Source organism: Bos indicus x Bos taurus, chromosome 3 (assembly GCF_003369695.1).
Source record: "Bos indicus x Bos taurus breed Angus x Brahman F1 hybrid chromosome 3, Bos_hybrid_MaternalHap_v2.0, whole genome shotgun sequence".
Classification (NCBI taxonomy): Eukaryota; Metazoa; Chordata; class Mammalia; order Artiodactyla; family Bovidae; genus Bos; species Bos indicus x Bos taurus.
In genome coordinates, this window is record NC_040078.1 from 52,490,576 (window position 1) to 52,513,965 (window position 23,390).

Here is a 23,390-nt window from a genome sequence, read left to right on the forward strand (position 1 = left end):
TTTACTGTGATGACTGAGATGTTAGCTTGTTGATCATTTATTTAGCACAAAGATTTTAGGAAAAAACTTCAGATCATTAACTTTCATTATTGATTGCGCATTCAGAGTAATGAACATAAAATGCCCTGAATAAAATGTTGTGTCTAACAGCTGTTCAGTGGTGTGTTTTACCACCTTTTCTCCCAGCCTTCATCAGAAAGCCTAATTTAGTATTGAGCCTTTTACGGTTTTGTGGGTAAAACACTTTAATTACCACTTTGTCAACTAGACTTTTTAATTTTTTTTTTTATTGATAATGTTGTAAACTTTGAAACTTCTCAACAGAACTGTGCAATTCAAATCACAGGATTGTATTTTAGGTTTAGGAAATGATCTGCGTAACACAGAAATCTGCAAGAAAGTGATAATAGGTATTAAATCCAAAGATACTCAGGGGTTCAAGACAACTCCTCTTCTCCCTTTCCAAAAGAGCATGGGTTGCCTCTAAATACTAACTACAAACTAATAATAGTTAACTTAATTTCCCCTCCATATCTTAAGCTAATTCATTGAACGTTTTTTAAAACCATCTTTATTGTGGTACTTTTCTTCACGCTTTTACCTAAGAAAATTTCACTTTTTGAAGTGAGAACTGGATTATAGTTTTCTTTTGAATGATAGGTATGCCTGTGAAGCTTAGAACATGTGTGCATTGCAATACGACGTTTACAAGTGCTGTTAGCCTGTCCAACCACTTACGCGCTTATGCACGAAAGAAGAGTGCTGGACTTTTGACTGGTACAGGTATGTTTGAACAGATAACACAGCAAGTCTGTTTGATACAATACACTTTTTTTTCCCTCACCAGACTGGTGCTAGTTCAGATGATATTTATAGCTTTCTTTTGTAAGCAGCAGTTGAGTCTGAACACACATTAAATTTCAGCAACTTGTAAACTATTGGATATAATTTTAATTAATTATTTTTTTCCATTTAGCTCTTATTGGCTTGATTTGAGGAAAAAGTAACCCAATAGAGGTGTGGAAACTTTTGAGTCTACATTCTTTTTATTGATTTTTAAATTATAATATTTTTACATTTATTTTTGTTAGTAGATTCTAGTAAGACACCTCTCTTTGGTAAAAAAGAATTCTAGCTTAGGGAAATGCTTTATTTGGCAAGGATATTATAGTGAAATTTCAGATACGTAGCTAGATTAGAAAAATAAGCAAACGAACAAGTCTTCATTAATCTATAGATCAACTTTTTGAAGGGGCTAGCCTTAATAATGGCCTGTGTTTATGACTGAATAAATTTTTCATTTAATGCCCCTAAGCTATATTTAGCATTAATAAATATAGCTATGCACATAAATGTTACCATGCACATTTCTGTGTTATTTTTGGTTGGTTAGCCCAACCTTGCAGATACCTTTTCATATGGCTAGCTTGTGAAAATTTTATTAGCTTACTCACATGTAATACTGCTTCTTAAATCCTATGGAATGCCTTGCTCATTTTGTTTGTAGCCTTTCAAGCAACCTTGCTTTAGCAAACTCCATCTCTCTGACATCTTAAAATACTCTCTTTTCTAAATAGATCTACATAAATCCTTTTGCCTAAAAATCTCTTTCCAGGCTTTTTCTCTTGCTCTTTTAGATCACTGCCTTCTGCTTTCTTCTAGTTGTTTATCCAGCTTTTTTTATTCTTCCTCATGTCTTCCTATGGCTTACATTCAGTATGTTCTTGCCACCAAAGAAGCACTTGTAGTCACACTAGTGTCTTTCTTCTGCTTCTTTGCTTTATCCTGACTTAATATATCACTGACTTGGGGTGACTACTGACCATTTATATTAAAAGGAGGGAAGTAGAGTGAGCTTTACTTTACTGGATTAGTCCTCATACTGTGACATTTTAGTTACTTCTAGCTTCATCAGTCTTGAAAGGTGATTGCAGACATTAGAGGCAGGGGACAGTAAAAATAAGAGGCTGTAGAAGCAGGAAATCATTATTGTTATCATAGCCACTAATTTATATTGAACACTTCTATGCATTAGACAGTATGCTGCATGCAACTTACACGCATAACATTTAATCTTCACAACCACCATTTTAGTTGTACGTGTTATAATGATCTGTATTTTATAGGAAACTAGAGATTTAGAGAACTTAAGCAAGTTGTCCAAAACTTATGCGGCTGATAGCAGACTTGAAATTTCAATCAAGGCTGTGTTATCCCGAGGTCTTTGTTTTTAATCACTGTTACTTACCATATACAGAGTGACAGCAATGGAAAATCCTAAAAGTGAAGTTGGGTTCAAGGTGAGGAGTATTCTGGTGAAGAGTCTAATTAGAAGGAGCAGGGAGAGTAGTTCCCTGATGGCCTAGTGGTTAGGAATCTGGGCTTTACTGCCATGTCTCAGGTTCAGTTCTTGGTTGAAGAACTGAGATCCTGCAAGCTGCATGGTGTGATCAAGAAAGAAAGGAAAAAAAGAAAGAGAGAACATGCAATCTAATACAGGCCTATCCCAAGAAATGAGTTAGGCCTGCATTAGATTTCAGATGACTTTAGAAAATGTTCCATTCTGACTGTTTGGGCACATTACATAAATATTCACGGGGCGTGGAGGTCGGGGGGAGTCTCTCCAGTCTAGATTTTGTAGTCCATTAAAAAATGCCTTTATCTCATCTGAAAATCCTTCAGAACATAGTATTAATTGCTAATAAATAACTGATCATAACCTTCCATTGACCAAGGGTGCATTCTCATGAACACTTTATCATCTAAAAAATTTCATTAGTTGGGAAAAAATACAAGATGAATGGGGATACATTTTTGTGGGCATCAGGAAAGGGGATGCTATGTTTAAATGTTATTAAATACTAACCAAAATATCCATCAGAAGTGTTAAAAATATAAAAGTGTGTATTAGGCAGTCCAAGGGCAAAGAGAAGGGAAATGAAAAGATGAAGGAAGGTGGTATTTTCCACAGCCCCCATCAACTCTTAAAAAATATAAAAATCCCATGGTCCCTTGGAAATTCTGAAACATTTCCCCTGCTTTTAAAAATCTTGACCAGTAGAGCTACATAGAAGATATTTTTGCTGCTTATTCATGCCAATAAGAAGTTTTTATCAGCTTTATTACTGTTTTTTGTGTTCTAAGTGGAGAATTCTGTATTACATTTATAAACTCCACATACTTATTCTCTTCTTCTATATCAGTTTCACTGGTATAAAATAATGGTCCCAGCCTATTATCCTGAGGGTTCCGCTGAGTAAGTAAGGCATTCATCAATTTATATAAGTAAAAGGCATTATTTTTTAAGAATACATAGATGCTGTTTTGAGGAATAAACTACAGAATCAATTTTTTTTAATTTACCTTAATCCAGGTATATCACAAAATTGAAACAACATAAAGGGAAAATAAGTAGAACTGAAACCTCTGTTCTCCTAGTCCAAGCAGATTTGATTGATGTGTATTTTTAATTATGTGGCCTACTTTGGAAGAAAAACCATAGATCCTTGATGAAATGATCAAGGCATGCTTTGATTCCTTTAGTAGAATAAACTCCCAAGCCTTCTTAGAAGCCACCAGCTCCTGGCCTTGTCTCTGGGAACTGGTGGCTTTTTGAGAAAGAGAAATATTCCAACTATCCTGAAGAGAATGAAAAGGATGCTCCTCTGTTTCTCAAAAATTTATTTACTGATGACTCAAATACTTCTAATGTGATAGTTCTTTATTCTTTTGGGGAGGTGGTTATTGACATTTTTGAGACTTCACTCTGACCCCCATCCCAGAAACATGTATTTTATCATCCATAGATAAAATATTTTCTATATGTAGGCTTTATATATAGATGATAACCATTGAAGGTTTTCATCCATGGGCCCTTCCTCTGGTAAAAACTAAGAAAGAGGAGATGCCAACTAAAAATGAAGTGCAAAGAATACAGAACTGGGGGAATCTGGAGCCCTAAGAAGTCTTTGTGTGTGTGTGTGTGTGTGTGTGTGTGTGTGTGTGTGTAAAACAGTTACAAGATGCCAGAATTATGTAACACAAAACTCATTTCAATGATCACAGATATAAATCCTAATTTAAGTAAAAGGAAATAATGAAGAAGGTAGGAAAGTTTGGAAATTAAGGACATGAAAGAAGTAGGCATACTAGGAACAGAGTTCAGTTGTCAAAAAGGAGTAAACTTCACAGATTTAAATTTTGCCCAGAACTGACCTAGTTTATCATCCATTGGGCAGGTTCAAATAAATTGTTAATGATTTCCATGTGCCTTCAGTTGTGAATAATCATTCATGAAGCTGTTTTACTGTTTTTTAGTGGATTTTTGTCTAAAGAGGCTATTTCTAAAGGGTTACTTTATATCCTGCTGCTGCTGCTAAGTCGCTTCAGTCGTGTCTGACTCTGTGCAACCCCATAGATGGCAGCCCACCAGGCTCCCCCATCCCTGGGATTCTCCAGGCAAGAACACTGGAGTGGGTTGCCATTTCCTTCTCCAATACATGAAAGTGAAAAGTGAAAGTGAAGTCGCTCAGTCGTGTCCGACTCTAGCGACCCCATGAACTGCAGCCAACCAGGCTCCTCCGCCCATGGGATTTTCCAGGCAAGAGTACTGGAGTGGGTAAATTCAAGATATACTTCTTATTCAGTAATTTTTTCCAGTTAATATAGACTATACTATTATTGGTAGACTTCTTTTTCAGGTTTTGTTCTCTATAGATTGTTCTACATGTCCATACAGATTTTTTTCCTGGTTGATTTTTTGTATAGTCTGATAAGAACATTATTAATTTTCATTAAAAATTAGAAATTGCATGCAATTTATTTTAAATGGTTTTGGACTTTTTTACTTTATTGGCTTTTGTGTTTAATAATCTTTTAATTAGTTAAATGGTATCTTTTTTATATTGGCAGTATTTGAAATGGTATATTTACTAAGCTACTAACAGTGACTGAGTAATAGTGCCTCTTTCACTCATAAGTGTACTGGATTGCACAATAAATTATAGGGTCACTCTGGTTATTAAAATTTTTAATATTTGAAATTATTCAAGATAAAGTGAATTGTGTCAACTTAATCTGTATTTGGAAGTAAAAAATTTTTGAGGTCAAAGTAAAAGTGAATTTTTGACAGATAAAGAAAGGAAAATAATTGGAGTTCAGGTAGAGAGAATGTTGTGAAAGGAAATATATCTAAGATGAATGCATGTTTGTATGATGCTTTTCTGTGGTAACAGCAATCTGTCATCTCCTAAAAAGAAGAAAACACAACAGTGATACTCAGTATTTTTATTGGAATTCCATTTTACATCTTGACCCTATATATTCATACATATATACATTCATACATATATATACTTGTTCACTCATTCACTCACCTGAATTGAGTTTGATGTACTCTGATATTTTCTGTTGTATTCTTTCTCATTAAAAATTAATACTGGTCATGACCCAGTGAATTGATTTCTACCCAGTGAGAAGCCACTACCCACAGACTGAAAACACTTCTCTTAAGTGTCTCGTTTAGAAACTAATACTGATTAGAATCAACAATAATAGTAGTTTGGAAATCATAACACTCCTCTGTGGCAGCAAGTGAATTTTCTTTACTCATATTCAAATGTTTATCTGTAGATCATGTTTTTTAATCAACTTCTCACCTTTAGCATTTAAAGTATTAATAAATTGGGAATTTCTAGATACTTAAAATTAATGCAAGAAAAATAGTTTTACATATGCAGATATTTGGGAGGAAAGCTTCATTTCATTATCTTCAGAATACTTCCCATGATAACATTGTTAAAATAAAGCATGATCGTTGCTGTTCTACAACAACAGACTCATCATTATAATTAAAGAATCACTTTTCCAATGAGGAAAAAAATAACTTGAATTTATACTCAGTCCTTTCAGTCAATACGACTAGTGTAATGTATCTACATTCTTTTTTAGTAAAGTCATTTTTATTATTCATGCCATCCACTTTTAAGCAAACCAGTGGGTCGTATGTTACTTCATGTTCTGTAGGAGTTCAAGTTCTTTAGTCCAGGCCTCCTTTCAAGGGGAGCTGAGAATTAAATTGGGTTTGTTTTTCCTTGATGCCTTTACTGTTTGTTTCATTGTTAGATAGAGCCTCAAAAAGAAAGAAAAAGAAAAAAAGAAAAGATAGTTCATGCTGGTATATAATGTTTAATATGGGTAAGAAGAATCAGCAGTCATATTCATTCAATAAAAATTTTAGTCATTAACTTTTGTACCAGGACTGTGCTAGCTCTGAAGCTATAAAGAACTTGGACTCCAACTGCAGAAACATAATGATGGTGATCTGGTAGGACAAGGACAAATTACACTGTTACAGAAGGCTTTGTGAGGTTTCAGCTAGACCCTGAGTGTGAAGGCTGAGTAGATTGAGGAAGAAGAGATGAAGTGTAGGACATTCCAGGTAAAGAGAACAACATAGTATGGGATAAAGGGATGGAATTTGGAATTCAGGAGTTTTTCTTTTGGGAGAATTAGTTATAGGTGTTTGGGAAGATGATAATGCCAGAAAGGTGGGGTTTGATACTTTGAGTGCTTGCTAAAAATGTTAAGAAGTCACTGAAGAATATTTTAAATAAGGAAATGACATGTTCCAATTTCTGTTTTAAAAAAAGTGTTCCTCATGACACTGAAAGATGGATTTCTGTAATTTCCTGGCTATAATTTATCTCTGCGGTACTACTCTTCATTAAGGGTATATATCTGTATATTTGTCTGCACAGTAATGTATGATTTATTTAGGATTAGCCACATAGTGAATTGTTCAAGTTGAGAAAATTTTCTAGGTAATGGAAGACTAGTGTCAAAGTTGATTTCATCCTAACCACTTTGCGATGGTGGTGTTTCTAAACGGTTATTCTTATTTCGGCCTGAGTATAATTTAATTATTTGAGTATTTAGAATCACCTTAATGGATGCTAATTGTTCCATAGGCCAGCAAAAATTGGGCTATTTGCCCACAATGCGAAAAGGTGATTGGCTGATTTATTCACTAACTCAATTAACATTTTCTTAAAGGTGGTTTGTGTATTATGCTAAGTACTAAAGAGATAAATTGGATGTTACAGTATGGTATAAGTAAAACACATGTTAAGTGCCAAGTTATAAGTGTACATGAAATACTTGAGGAAGTTCAGATGAAGAAGTTCCTTTCAACTAGACTAGGGCCAAGCAGGGCTTTTGGAAATTGCATCTGATTTGGACCTTGAAAGATTGTTAACTGAAACGGAAATGGGAGTTGGGGAAGGGAAGGAGCATACCTGCAAAGAAACAACTTGGAACTGTGTGAGATGTTTATTTAAAATACCCAGAAACAGGTATTTTAAATAAACATACAGAAAATAAACAGAAATAAACAGAAAAAGGGAATAGAGTTGGACAGGTAAAGGATAATATAGAATGCTAACCCATAGTGTTGGAATTAGTTTTGTTGAGCAGCCAGTAAAGACTTTTTTAAACGAATTTGTGTGAAACTTTTAAAACTCCTTTTTAAATAAAAATTAAAGGATTTGGTGGGGAAGTGGAGAAATTGTAGATGAGTTCATTTTAAGAGTCCTGATTCAGGATAATGGCAGTTGGAAAGTAAAGGAGAAATAAAAATGCATGGATAAGATTGTGGAATTTAATTAAGTAGAACTTGGCAGATTATTTAGAGTTAGAAGAGTAAGAGGAAAGATGGAGATGGCTCAGAGTTGTAAGCTTTGTTATTGAGAAGATGGTTATACCAGTACAGTTAATGAATCTGCTACTGGGGAGTTCGGTAAGAGAAGGATAACCTTCATTCTCTGGCCATCATTTATCTAGTAACACATCATTATCTAGCTGTCTACTGTTAACAAAGCAAACAATCACACTTAACTGAACCAGTACATTTGTTTTTAGGAGAATGGAGCCTAAGAGTTTTGTATTATTATAGCATAAAATGGGAGCCTGGAGGGCTGCTGTCTGTGGGGTTGCACAGAGTCGGACACGACTGAAGCGACTTAGCAGCAGCAGCATAAAATATTTCTGTTTTATGATGCCTGCTTTTTTACTGGTCATAGGTTATACAGTTTAGGAACTCTGTTTGACTGATAATCTTTTTTGACCAATATCTTGTTTTTCATAAAAGTCCTAACTAGTCTCCTAGCATTCCTGTCAGTTCTGTGGCTTACTCATTTTCTGAGTTTTGATTTTTCTTAACAGTTGATTTAATCTGGATCTGACAGTTTTTATGTTTGAATTTTTAAACTTGTCTGATATCTTTATAACCTCAGTTCTCATGTTATGTTTGCTATGATTTCTATTCTAACATAAATCTCTTGAATGCTGTTTATAATATGAATATGAATTAAAATGTAGTAGATTTTATAATAACACTGTATGTTCCTGGCCAGACGTAAACTGTAGATAAATCTAGTTTAAGTGGTTTTATGGAAATAGTAAAATAATACACAGATTTTCTCTTTTGGAGGTTAGAGCAAGAGGATGGCTTGTTGAGACTGGTGGTCCCTCACTAAAGTAAGAAGTGGAAAAGTGAGGTTTACTGTTTCTTTGTTGTGTCTGGAGTTTGAGGAATAAGGTTAATTCTTGTGTCCAGCAGTGTGTTTAATTGTGGCCTTAGCTAGAAGTTAGTTAACCTAGAAATTACTTAGTCAACACTGTGTTTGATAATAGTTTAGATTTTGGCTGGAGTGTAAAAAATACTTCAAAATGATAAAAAGCTAAAAGATCTATTGAGATTATGGATTTGTGACATTTAGATTTACTATTATAATTATTCTGAGCTCTATTTGAACATGATTATAGTAAAGATAATTTAACAAAGTTTTAAATAAGGTCATTTCCTTACTTAACTCATTTTTACAGGAACAATCACTTAATTAATTCCAATAAATATGAAATGATAATTTGGAAATACTGATACTTTTAGAGACCAGGGAATGGGATTGTATTCAGGTGATTCTAAACGTGATTTAGAACAGATTTGTCATTATCTATTTTAATGTTTATTCCAATTTTAGGTATGTCTTAGTCTTAGATAAGAGATTGATATTAAGTGCCTATTGTGTTTAGTAAAACAGCATGCAAATCCAACCTACCTTAAGGAGAAATTTTAAGGTTTTTTTCTTATCTTTTACCACAGAGAGGTAAAATATATTTGCTTTCCTGTTTACTCTTAACTAAACAATAAACAATTTGTACCTGGGGTATTATTAGCTTTTAGCTTTTTGCAACCTAGAAAGAACCCACTCCAGGACTCTTGCCTGGAAAATCACATGGACAGGGGAGCCTGGTAGGCTGCAGTCCATGGGGTCGCAAACAGTCGGACACGACTGAGCGACTTCACTTTCACTGTTCACTTTCATGCATTGGAGAAGGAAATGACAACCCCCTCCAGTGTTCTGGCCTGGAGAATCCCAGGGACAGGGGAGCCTGGTGGGCTGCCGTCTATGGGGTCGCACAGAGTCGGACACAACTGAGGTGACTTAGCAGCAAGACTAGTCTGCCTGCAATTTCTGTCTATAAAAATGTGTGATAAAGTTTCATATTTATGTTTACTTTCCCCTTTGCACTGATAATACTCAAATATTATTTTACTAGTCATTCCCTCTACTTTGAAATAGCAGAGGTTTCTAGATACTGAATATATGTACTTTTTCTCGTCCCAAGTAGATAACTTCTCTGAACCAAGCACATAAGGCTGTTGCTACCATTAATATTAATACAGCCTCGTACTTTGTAGGGCAAACTCAAGCCACCTGAATCCTCTAGACTGATACTAAGCCATAAACTTGAAGGAAAGGAAATCAGTTTTTCAAATATTTTTCACTTCATCCTCTTCCAAGTAAAATGTTAAATTGTGTAGTACCTAATTAACTTTGCCATAATTGCTCTGTGATCCTAGGTTAGTTACTGTTTTTCATTATTGAGAATGGAAACTTTAAAAATTAATGGAAGTAACTTAGGGCACTAAAAATAAATCCAGTTTTAGAGTGAAAATATCAAGGGAGAATGATGGTGAAAATATACTTCTGAGGTTGCTAGTTGTGAATTATATATGTTTAATTCCAGTTGGAAGGGGAACATTGCTTTCATAACAATGAACTACTTAAGCTGCTTTATATGTACATTTTGGGAATAATGACTGGTTTGTTTATGGCACTGGTTTATTTATGGTTTGTTTTTGGTAGGTAGGACCAAAGAGTTGGTGTTGGGAGTAGGGACGTCCTTTCCATTTTTAATGGGCTACAGAGAGTGGGATTTAACAGTTTTTTCTCTTAATAGGTATTTTTTTTTTTTTTTATGGGCCAAGAGATCAAGAGGTGGAACTGAGGTTAGCCTTTCTCATTTGGGGTAGTTGCTACTCAGGATCTAGAACTGGCTACATAATTTGCAAGATACAGTACAAAATGAAATTATAGTACTTCATGTTCAGAAATTATTAGGAATATCAAGACTGTAACAACAGAGCATTAAACCATGTTTGGGATGCTATGTGACTGCACAAGTTGTACACCCACGAAGTCTGTCTTATAAGTACTTTTTGCAAAGAGAAAAGTATACACTGAAAAAAAACAATTTAGGTTCTCAACAAATGATTTCCCCAAACCCACATCCTTATTTTATACAAGCTAAAATGTTTCTCTTCACCCCCTTAGTTGGGGCTGAGGGGAAGAAAATGCTGATTGCACAGTCTTTTGTGTGCTTGGGGCTTATGGGCCTTGAAGGATAATGGCAGCAACTAGAATTGAGTTTGTTTATTCATCTCACACCTTTGCGCCTCTTGGAGCATATGTATTTTCTTCCCACATCACCACTGGCATTACCTCCATCATCAGCTTGTTAATGGTGCCAGGAATGTTGACTTATCTGTTCATGTCATTTTAATCCCTGCTGTTTTCCTGAATGAGCTCATAGCTACCATTGGCCTGCCCACCTTATACAGATCAACTAGATGGAGAAGAAATTTTCTCTAGAAGGGATATATGTGAGTGTGTGTGTGTGTGTGTGTGTGTGTGTGTGTGTGTGTGTACACACACTCTAGAATGCCTCTTATTCTGGATGTGTGTAATGTGGCCCTTGTATTAGGTTTGACTTTACCCTAAATATGGCAACAATCAGGTAGGAACAAAACAGATGAAATAGGGCTTTTGACTAAATGGGTAGGGAAGGATGATAGCAGATAACAATATTTTGGTGATGAATGTTAATTTAGTTACAGTGTTAGTTCTTTACCATAGAGGCTTCAGATGTTTTTAAGAAAAAAACTTCATTCTTTGAGGTCATTTGTGTAGTGAATTAAAAAGAAAATGAAATTTACTGAAGCAATTATGTATATAATGGGCAGAAAGGTAGAAGTGGCAAAAGGACTTATGTTAGAACCCAAAGTAAATTACTTTTCTTCTGTATATAAAGCTAATCTGTGTACAAAGCTGTGTATAAAGCTGTCTCAGAAAGCAGGCTTGAATTTATCATATTGTTTATTGATTTGCTTTTCACTGATCCGGTTTAGTTCTTTAGACACAACTGTTGTAGTTTGCAGTATAGCAGTTGGATGTTCTTTTTGAGGGCTCATAGTCTGTTGTATTTCTGTCTCATTCCTATTTGTAACAGCTAGCTGTTTTACTGAAAGGTGTGTTCTAAAAAATATTTATATGGCCTTACAGCTCAACTCAATTTATTCTTCTTAAAAGTAAAATATTACTACCAATAGCAATGTGGATCCTTTATAAATCAGATAACTGCAAAGTGTTTTTGTTTTTTTTTTACAGTCTAATGGTTAAAATTGATCACTTCAAACATTATCTGCCACCCTAAATAGGAAGATTTGAGTGATTGGGTTTATTCATTTCTGAAGAAGCAGTTATACTCAAGGAGAAAAAAATTAAGAATTTCCAAAACTAATTTAGTATTTTTTGTAAATTTCAAGTATACAAACAATGCTAGATTTAAAATACTTTGAAAGAGAAAAACGGTATATGTCTGGTTTGGTTTTTGACAGTAACAAATAAGGGCAAATAAAATTGTAAAGAAAGCCTTTGTATTAGTATAACACTATCTATTTGGCAGATTATTCATATAAATAACTTCAATAAACTTTTAGTTTGTTTGTCAGAAATATTGATGAGCCCTTAATACTAAAACTGACTTCTGTTAGTGATGTTGTTTTAATGTTCTAATGATTTCTGGTACAGTCCAGAATGAAATGGCTTTTCCCTTGAGGTAATAAAATCTGTTTTGAGAACATTTGTGTAATTGTCTTGTTTGTACATCATCTTTTTCATTTAGTGGAACATTTTGTGTTAATCATCTTTTTAATGTAGAGATTACCATATAGATGTCCCTTTTGTGTGCATATTTATAATATGTTAAATATTCTTACATATTTTTCTAAAATTTTGGGCAGTATTGTAAGGGTGACAGTTGGATGTTGTTATTAGAAAAAAAAAATGTTCCTGTTAAATGTATTCATATTTTATGTTCTAACATAAATGACATTTCAGGGGATAAGAAATTTTAAAGTGATGATGGAGATGTTAAGATAATAGAGATATTTAAGTGTAATTACCAGAGGCCTCTGGTTTTTAACATTTTAACTTTATGGACAAGTTTCCAAGGATTCTCAATACTTGTTATTCCCTAAACTTATTTAGAACTCTTAAGTACTAGAGATTCTCAATCATATGCTGACAGAGTTGTCCTACTTTCTGAAGTCATAATACCTTCAAATATTAATTACAACAAAAACTATGGTATTCTCATTTAAAATTTAGATCTGATCATTCATAAGACAGCTTAAACTTCAGAGTTTCTAGAATTCATATAATATAAAAAATCAGAAAAATTCTTGTTTCCCTCTGTTAAAGTCAAAAACATTTCTACACCTCTGAGTAAATATTTCCAGTTCCATTTTTTTAACGTATCACAGCATCTAAATGTAATTTAAATGTTTTATAACTGACTGGTAAATCATTCTTTTACATACTTCCCCATCACCCTCTCTCCCTCTCCCTCAATTTGCTTTACACACCCAACATTATGGCACTCTGTAAACAAATAAAGGATGGTTACAATATATTTTATTTGTATCTGACAGTAATTTATTTACATTTTAGAAAAAATTTGAATACAATGTGGCAATTTTGACAACACAGGAAGCTCATCAAAGATTTCTGTCTGTAATCTCATGATACACCAAATGATTCCCCTGTTCCATGTAACAGAGACAGGGATTGTGTGTGGTTTACCTTATACATAGGAAAAGAGGAGCTGACATCTAGTAGCACTTAGCCCTTTTTGAGTTCCTTAAACTCTTGTGGTGTATGAATTTCTTTGAAATTCACCTAAATTCAAGTTGCTCACCAAAGCAACTACGAAGAAAAATGTGCTGATTAGAGACTATGTGTTACCTCATTCTTTCTACTGGTTGTGAAGAACCTAGTTTCTACATGCAAGCTAGACTGGCAAGTGAAGAAAAGTGTGACTGCTAGCAACATGCTCATTTAAACAAATGATGCAGAAGTGTTCTACAGGAACTATAGTATATATTACACAGTGGTAGAACAAATTTATGTTCATATGCTGTTTAAATGTCAAAGGTTAAATTACTGGGTTTTTCTTTATTTTTCGTTGCAGAAGTATTCATTCAGTTCCTACCATGTGCCAGGCTCTTGAATGAGCTAACTAATGAGAACCTTGTAAGGTTTTTCTGTTCCAGATGTTGGTTGTTTAGCTTTGAAGCAGCCATTCTTAAATACTTAACTTGAATTCCTGTAGTTCTTTACTTACTAGATTCTTCTTCTGAGGATAAACAGAGAAAGACTGTGACACCTAGATTTTTCTTTTAAAGAGGCAAGTGACAGGAAGCAAAAGACAATGGCTTGAATGAGATTTAGGCTTCTCATGGTTTTTAATTTTCTATGTGACATTTCTTTTAGCATTGCCACTTGACTACTGTAAGAAACAGTAGTCTATTTACTGGTTTTGTAATAGTAGCATCTGTTCTTTTGGAACCTGGACTTGGAAAACTCATTTCACACAATCATTGAATATCCAGTTCCTATTCTCTCTTCCCTAGAATTTTTCCGGGGCATTTCACATGACAGGTTAACAGAAGAAAATTCATTTGGACAACTCTTCTGTTACATTTGTTTCCCTTCCCCCTTGGGCCCCTAGAGATAAATTCTTACCATCTCTTCCTGCTAATTGACCAGCAGCACCCTGGAATACTATCATCACTTTGTTCAAAGGAATGGTGTAGTTGTATTTAAAGAATAAAATGTTATGTCCCATCTGTTCCTACCTATTAAAAAAAAATCTTTTTTCTTTATTAAATTAGATTTTTTAAAATAAATGATTAAAGGAGAAGTCAAGTAACAGAAATTTCAAGAACAGTTAGCACTAGAATTTTGATGCACTTTAACATAAAAATCTCTTTTTCCCCTTTTTAATCACATTTTTAAAATAGAAAATAATGTAACAAATACTCATCATTTAATTTGTGGTCCATTTGTTAACTTATGTGAGATAATCTGGATCTATTTTTCTAGTAAAATAGAACATATGCTTGTATATACAATACAGATTGAGTTTAAAAATGAAAGTTGAGCATTCTTTGTCCTTTCAAATGTAGGGCTAGCTTATAATTTTAAGAGCTATTGTAAAATTCAAAATGAATTGCATTGAACTTTTTACTAAGTTTTCAAAGTATGTGAAATCTGATTAATGGAGAACTAATCAAATGCAAACTTGATGATCTTATATAAGATGTTATAGTTTTCCTGGAAGTAAGATTTAACCAGATGTTAAAATAATGTATATATGATTGTAAGAGAAAAGATTGCCATTGCTGTGGTAATTGATCACTTTAGTAATTTCAAGTTATTTTAGTTTTATCCTTTCAGTTCTGATTTGGTATGGTTACGCATTATTTGAAAAATGAGTACAAGAAGTGTATATGCTGATAATATTACTGCTATTAGAGAACCAGCTGCAAGGTAGTGCATGATTCAGGGACTACAAATGAATGCAGACATTTTCTAACTTGATTTAGATGGTCTGACCTCCCAAGAAGTATCTGTATGTATGTGTACTTAGAATATGTAAGAAATGTTAAGTCTTTTTCTTCCCCTTTTTAGCCTTAGATTGTAAGCAAAAGAAATCAAGGTCAAGATCCGGAAGCAAGAAGAAACTTTTAACATTACCTCATGGTGCTGACGAGGTTTACATTCTCCGATGCAGGTATATGCCTATATTACCTAATCTGCTCAGTTTCTTCAGATTTTGCTTTGAGACGTACTAGTTATTTTGTTTGAAATTTTTAATTTTTGACTGAAGGTGCATTCTCAAAAATCAAGTTACAAATGAACTTTCAGAGACAGACTTAAAATCTTATATGGCTCATAATATGCTGTACTTCAACAACTAATCAAGTTTTTTATATTAGCTAAGGGCCTCTATGATATTGTGATTTGTAAAAGTGGCTTTTTTTGTTGTGTTTTATTCGTGTTCTTTGTTTCCTTTAATTTGATGTTTTTCAAATTGTCTTGAGTTCCTGCTTATTGGAAGTATATTTTCTCTCCACTTGTACTTCTGAGTGTAGATATACAGACTCATTCACACCTCCTTCCATACTCATCCTCATGCAGTTTAAGGAATTCTAAATTAAAGAGTGCATTTTTTTCTTTTGAAAAAAAAAAAAAAGTAGTGCATTTTGGAATTAAGATGTGTAGGTGTTAAGACCTTTTAATTAATTTTCATAGTAATGTTCCCATCTCTGCAGGTATTACTAGAGTTAGTATGAATTGGCAGTTTTAATATTACATTTAATCATTTTGACCTCACAAGTATTTAGAAACTGTTGTCTAGTACTATCTTCAGTATAAAGTTTGCCCTTTGTGTTTATGAATTTTATGGGAATTGGGTTTTTTGGGAGGGGGGAATTGGTTTTAAATAAAGGGAATTGGTTATGTTAAGAGAACTGTTAAATGGAATTGGTCATGTTAAGAGAACTGTTATCAACTTCTTCTATAGGTTTTGTGGCCTAGTCTTTCGTGGACCATTGTCTGTTCAGGAAGACTGGATTAAGCACTTACAACGACACATTGTAAACGCTAATCTTCCACGGACTGGAGCTGGCATGGTGGAAGTCACATCACTACTCAAAAAGCCTGCCTCCATTACAGAAACTTCATTTTCTCTACTAATGGCAGAAGCAGCTTCATAGAACAAGAAAACCTTTTAAATAGAAAATTTGAATTGGATGTAAATTTGAAATTCTTTGTCTTTTTTTTTCAAAGCCACATTAAATTATCCATTTATAAATACTAAAGCAGGAAAATGGGGAAAAGTGAATGACAGTGACATCAGAGCAAATTGAGTACTTCAAACAGTAAGTAGTCTCTATATTTTATATAGGATGGAAGAGGTTTCTAAGGTTTACTACATTTAGTCAGTTAACTGTGTTCACTCAATGAAAGATCAATACATGTAAGCAGTTATTAATAAACTGTTGCACATGGATAAAGACAGACTAATTGGAAAATTATGTTTTCTGCAGTGTTACCAGAATCAAGGTTCTGTTTATTCCCCACAAGACTTGTATTGAAAAATAAGATATTATATTTTGTTTGTATATATTTAGTGTTTTGTATAATACCAGGAACTGCTAACTAAATTTACTCAACTTAGGGCATTAAATATCATGTACTTCATAGTTTGAGACTGTTCACTCAAATAGGGCAGAGTACTATTCTATCTAGACGTGTAAGTGTTTTTTTTAAATCACATGGAACGGTTTTTTTTTTTTATACTAAAAAGTGGAGGGAGATTTGTTTAAACAAGTATTTCTAAAAGAAATATGTACATAGTCCTGGAAATTATTTGTGGTAAGGAAATATTCTTTACTCCAGTTGCATTTCTCAGACAATAAAGTGGTGCATCCATGCTACCTCCTACTTTGTCAACAAAGATGCTATTTACCCTTTACATTTTTGTATCATAATAGATTTTAAAAAAGTCTAATATTCTTTATTGCAAGACATCCTTTTGTTAACAGATTTGTTTCTTTTTAATGTTTTACCTAAAATTTGACATGCTTACAGGACAGGTTTGCCTCTTTATTTAACGTTGTAGAAATGTAATTAATAAACAATGCTCACTACACGGTTTAGAATAGGCTTTCTCATTTATAGTCTCTTCCAAATTTGATCAGTTAACAAAACTTAATACACCAATCGAAATATTTCTACATATGATGAGAATGTTTACAATTTAAATTTTAGAACTTGTTTTGGATGTGATTATATGTACGAAAATCGTGTAACACTATTGCTCATGCTAAGAACCGACTTAATGGAATTACTGAAATAAATGTGCTGTGAGGAATGGAAAATATGGTGCAGATGTCTTGGTCATGATAAATTGTGATTCTCCTTTTAAATTCCTTCCAAAAACAGATTAGTTCTTTTAATCTGAAATCAGATTCCTTTACAAATAACAGTTTTTGTATGCAAGCACCATTTCATTTTATTTCATGTAGTATGGCTAATACTATAGTTGAAACAAGGATATGCATTGATACTTTTCTTCGTATGTAAATAAAGTTAAAAGCAGTTAAAATAAGGAGTATTTTGGTAGAGTATATATACATACCTCACTGCCAGTGAAATTGCTTTCCTATGATATATCTCCTTACCAGAAAAATCTCTAAATAAAAAAAGACTTAAGAAAATTATAATGTCTATAGTGTGAAACATTCTTACTTTTATCATTGGTAGAAATTGTCCACTTGAGGTTGTGTTTCATTTGATTTATGTTGTTTATACATAGCTGGTTACTTTATTCACACACTTGATATGTAAAATTAGGAAATTGAACTAAATGAATCATTCCCAACCAATGGTCTCCTGATCCCTGGAGTATATAGTAGATAGGAAAAAGTATTTGTATAAAATTATTTTCATTTTGCCAAAGATGTAATAGAAACTGTGTGTGTCTCTATAATGATGAGTCTAACTAAAACATCAAATTTCTTAACTTTTGACTGAAAATATACCAAGTCTGTTTTTACCAGTATTCTTGTATTAGGTTTCATTGATATAAATATATTCTATATTCAAATAGAATATATTTTTTAAATTGGAAGTCATACTACTGCATAGTAAGTAGTGTTCAGAAGTTAAGTATCTGAACACTTAATTAATTAAGTAATTAATTCAGAAATTAAGAAAAAAAGAATCCTGGCAGGAAGACTAGCAATCACCAGAGCCCCTTTCAACTCTAATTTTTATAGTTCTTTGTTTGATTTTATTAAACCAGCTGTCAAGCTATAGAAATACAAGTAGAATAGGTAGTTTGACCACAGCTTTCATAAGCAAACAGATTAAATTTTTTACATTAAACTATTTTTAAAACAATGTTTCTTCAGGATGTAAGAAAGAATTAAATTATCAAATATAGTAATTCAAATTGGAAACAGTAAGCCAGAGAGATTCCTGAAAAGTAAATTAAACAAAGAACATTTCTCATAATAAAGATACTTGGGTTACAGAAATTTTTTAATTTCTTGGGGAGCACAGTTCACCTTTCATTTGGCAACTAGAAAGTTAATGATATATTTTCGTTTGGCTTCCACTAAAAAATTATGAAATGTTGTTTTAAGTTATATGATAGACTTTCATGTTAAAGCATGTGCTACTTCAGTATTCAGTATTGCCAAATTGTCTTTTACAGTTATTTTATCATTGCCTAAGATATTTGAGCTTCTTTTTCTTTTTTTAAATAGTATTGATTTATTTAATAGCATTAAAATGAAAAAAGTTAACCTTTCAAATTAGTATTTTCCACTATGCTTCTTTAGAATAGATTAGAACCATGGCATAGCTAATATCTCTATTTTAGATTTCAATTTAATTAGATAGATTTTTTTAAAGGACATACATATAACCTCTCAGGGACTGTACAGTTGAAACATACTGATCCAAAATATAGCTTTGATTTTTTTTTTCTTACTAAGAAAGTGTAATATCTGCTCATTTTAGAAATATTTAGAAAATGAAAAAATGAAAAATGGGTAAAAAAAATTGTGGTACTACTACTCAAACACATTTATTGGATTGACCAAAAAGTTCATTTGGATTTTTCCATAAGATCTTACAGAAAGCCAGAAAACTTTTTGGTCAGTCTGATACTTTTAACAGCTTGTTAATGTTTCTTTCTCTTGTCTTATTGTTTCAGTGTAGTTATAAATGTAATTATTATAATGTATCCACCCCAGTATCCCATTTTCCAAGTTTATTTGAAATATAAGTGCTGCATTGTATAGACTAATCTCTGATACTTGATCTTGAGCATTTTCCACCACCAACAACCAGTTCTTTGATTCTCCAAACAATAGTTGGGTGTCCAACAGTTTAAGTCAATTCTGACATTAATTACCTGGAGTTAATGTCAGACTCCGCAGGTTAAAGGGGTCAGTCCCAAAAGACTGCCCACACTTCAGATGCCAGTCACAAATATCGGGTCACCCATACTTGAGACGACTGGCTATAAATCAAAGGTTGCCATGACTGACTCTTCAGGTTTGATAATTTGCTAGAATGGCTCACAGAACTCAGAAAAAGACTTGACATTACCAGTTTATTATAAAGAACATAACTCAGGAACAGTGAAATGGAAGAGATGCATAGGGCAAGGTATGCTAGGAAGGAAGGTGGCATGGAGCTTCTATGCACTTTCTGGGTGTACCACCCTACCAGCACCTTGATGTGTTCACCAACCCAGTAGCTCATCCCTTAGTGGGGTTATCATGGAGGTTTCATTGTTAGGCTTTATTGATTAAATAATTGGCCATTGGTGATTAACTTAGTCTCTAGCTCCTTTCCTCTCCCTGGTGGTTTTGGGAGGTGGTGGGACAGAAAACTCCAACCCTCTAATCCTCATGCCTTGGTCTTTCTGGTGACCCACTCCCATTCTGAAGCTATCTGGGGGCCCCCAGCCACCTCTCATGTCATTAGCATTTAAAAGACACTTTGATCACCCTGGAGATCTTGAGAGTTTTAGGAGATATGTGCCAGGAACCAGGGACAAAGACCAAATATTTATTTATATCACACCAGATGCAACACTTCTATGAGACAAAAACTAGTCAACATCAATAATATTTCAAACCATGAACTATAATTAGCATTCACCCCTGGTATGGAAGGTAGCTATCCAATTTGTTTCAACAATGGGAATTTGGTGGGTGTTTTTTGAGGGCCAGTTACTGATGTTTAGTCAATAGCTCATAACTGATTTCTTGATTCTTTAGCCTATATTATAGACATAGGTACAACGTTGTTCTTTCTTGATTACTTTGATGACAAATAATTGAATATTTTTAATTGCTTAGGTAGACAACAGTAATAAGTAAAATTTAATTGATACCTCATTCTTAAATTAAGTCAGAAGTCAAGATGAACAGAGTGGTTATACTCTAATGTTACAGAGTTTTTCCTTGTTATTAAAGTTTTAGACAAAGTTTTTTACATTCTCCACATTAAAAATTTGTCATATTTCTATTCTAGTCTTGTTTTTCTGTTTTATAGACTATTCCTTTTTAAAAAAACATGAAATCATGATCATGCTGTGTAGAAATTAACCATTTATTTATTCTCCAAGCTGTAGATCCATAAGCATTTTCATACCACTAAGTATTATTCCTAAGTATGCTTTAAATTTTTGCGTAATGTACCATTGTACCACATATTATTGCACCTCCATTGTTGATCATTTTATGTTGTCTCTAGGACTTTGGTATTATGAAGAGTGCTTCTGATCAACATTCCTATAGTGCATTGTACACTATACACATCCAAAATTATTTTTACGATGAATTTCTAGTAGTAGAATTGGTAGATTAAAGAGTTGGATATGGCTCACATATTTGAGGTTTTATATATGAATGTTCCAAATTGTTGTACAGAAGGGCCATATAACTTTATGCTCCTACCTGCAGCTTATGAGTATGGCTTACAATTCCTCTTGTCCTTGCCATTGTAGTCTTTAAAACTTTGCTTATTTTGGTAAAAAGTAGTATCTTGTTCATCTTTAAGTGACAAATGAAAACAAAGGAAGTGAATTTTTTATCACAAAGGCATTAACTTTCTGATTTAAAATAATAAGAATACATGCGAATATGATCTACTAGATGATGTGTTTAAAATTACTTCAACTCTGATTTTATAGTAGACCAGCGGTATAATAGGGAGTGTAAGTGCCCTTATACTCCATAGTCTTTCAAGAGATCTTTGATTATTATTTATTCCAAAAGCTTGTTTGTGTATCAGTATAGTTCTTCTGTGAGTTCCACAGCACTTCTCAGATACTCAAATTGGGCCATGACCACCACAACCACCACCACCACCCCTTCACCCCGCCTCCAGAAGTAAAGAATAGCTATTTTGAAAGTATTATGTGTTGCCATATCAACTGTCAAGTGGTTTATATTTTTATTACAATTTAGGCAAATTCCCCAAAATTTTCTGACATAGATTTTTTTAATATGGTAGAAAGAAGAGATAGTGTGAAGTTTTGCCTCTTCTGAACAAATTGGTAAAACAGATAATTATTTGTTTTTTAAAACTAGTATTTGATTTCTTAAAGATATAAACCTAGAGAATTAGTTCTTTCTTAAACTATTAAAGTCATCCTCTGATTTTTATTTTTCTATTGATTGGCAGATTTCAACAAATACTTTAAGTAAGGAGCTTTTAGATAATGTTTAGTCCTATTTATAACTTAAAACTTAAAAAAATTTTTAAATTTCATTTATAAAGTCAATATATTGGTTATGTTTTGATAATCTTGGTACCCTGATTTAAAACCTTCTTAAGTACATAAATATATTTTATAAATAAAATAAACTTAATAAATATGCAGAACCTTAAATTCTCTTGAATATTTCAATGCCTCATATAACTTGCAAGTCAAAGTTGACTACTCAACTACACATTTTAAGTAAAATTTGGAAAGTTGAACTATAAATCTAATAGGCCAGGTTTTCTTTTTTTTAATATAAATTTATTTATTTTAATTGGAGGCTAATTACTTTACAATATTGTAGTGGTATTGCCATACATTGACATGTCTTGCCAGATTACTTTTTGATGTAAAGTTCTAAGCATATGAACATTTAAAGATACAGATTCTTTGCCACAGAGCCACCTGGAAAGCCATTTTAATCACCACAAGAACAGAATGTAGAACATTGACAGCACTCCCAGTTCTCCATCCCAATTAAATTCACCCCCTCCCATTCCTGTTATTCTGACTTTTCTAATATACAAGTTGATATCTAGGAATGCATATAGTTTAGTTTTGCATGTTTTTTTTTTCTTTTACAGAAGTGGAATTAATACCATATGTATTCTTTTGTGACTTGTTCCCTTTGGTTAATGTTATCTTTGGAATTCATCTTTATTTTTCCCATAGCTGTAGTTTATTCATTTTGTTGTATATTATTACATATCTTTATATGACACCATTTAATTATTCATTTTATTATTGGTAAACATTAAGGTTGTCTTTGCGTGTTTCTTGACTTTTAAAAGCTGTGAAGCTGTGAACGAACATTCTTGTCTGTCTTTTTAACATCTGCAAGTTTCTCTAGGGTGGTATATGCCAAAGAGTAGAGTTTTTTGATCATAGAGTATATGCCTCTTAGACAAAGCCAGCCTGTTTTCCAAGATGATTGTACACATTTATACTCTCATGAGGAGTTCATAAGAGTTCTTGTTCCTCCCTGTCTTAAGTGATACAATTGTCAAACTTAAATTTTTGCCAGTTGGTGAGTGTTAATGATATTTCATTGTGAATTTAATTTACGTTCCCCAAATTTCTATCAGATGGAATAATAACCTTTTTTATGTTTGTTTATTTTTCCTCTTTTGAGAAATAAGTTGACAAATTGCCCGTTTTTTTCTGTTGGAGTATCTGTATTATTTCATATTGATAGTTAGGAATTCCATTAATTCTTAGGTTATTATGTGTTGTAGGTATCTTCTACTTCGTCAGTCTATTTTTCCAGTTGCAATTATAGTGACTGTTGATAAACAGTTCTTATAATTAGATACATCCTTTTGAATGTTCCTGTTTAAAGATGCATATGTTCTCTTAATTCTTGAGGGATATTTTTATTGGCTATAGAATTCTATCTAAAGTGGCAGTTATTTTCCCCCTGCATATTGAAGTTATCATCCACTATTTTCTGCCTCATTCTTGCAAGTTCATCTGTTACTCATTTTAAAATAACCTGTCCTATATTTTTTTAGCTGCTTTCAAGATCTTTATCTTTAGTTTTCTAAAGTTTTTACTATGAGATGTCCTGTTGG

At 33.0% G+C, this 23,390-nt stretch overlaps 1 protein-coding gene across 21 annotated transcripts in view; it reads left to right on the top strand.

Annotated features, from left to right (window-relative positions):
• The window catches only part of ZNF644 (zinc finger protein 644), a 96,618-nt gene extending 78,866 nt beyond the window's left edge, over positions 1–17,752 (top strand). For 11 of the 21 annotated variants that reach the window (XM_027536542.1, XM_027536553.1, XM_027536550.1 and 8 more), the window contains 3 exons: positions 661–783; positions 15,156–15,258; positions 16,051–17,752. In XM_027536542.1, coding sequence (XP_027392343.1) covers positions 661–783; positions 15,156–15,258; positions 16,051–16,243 — 419 coding nt within the window. In that variant the 3' untranslated portion in view covers positions 16,244–17,752. The remainder of the gene's footprint in view (positions 1–660; positions 784–15,155; positions 15,259–16,050) is intronic. The other 10 variants (XM_027536564.1, XM_027536562.1, XM_027536559.1 and 7 more) reach the window with 3 other exon arrangements.
• Positions 17,753–23,390: the final 5,638 nt, after the last annotated feature.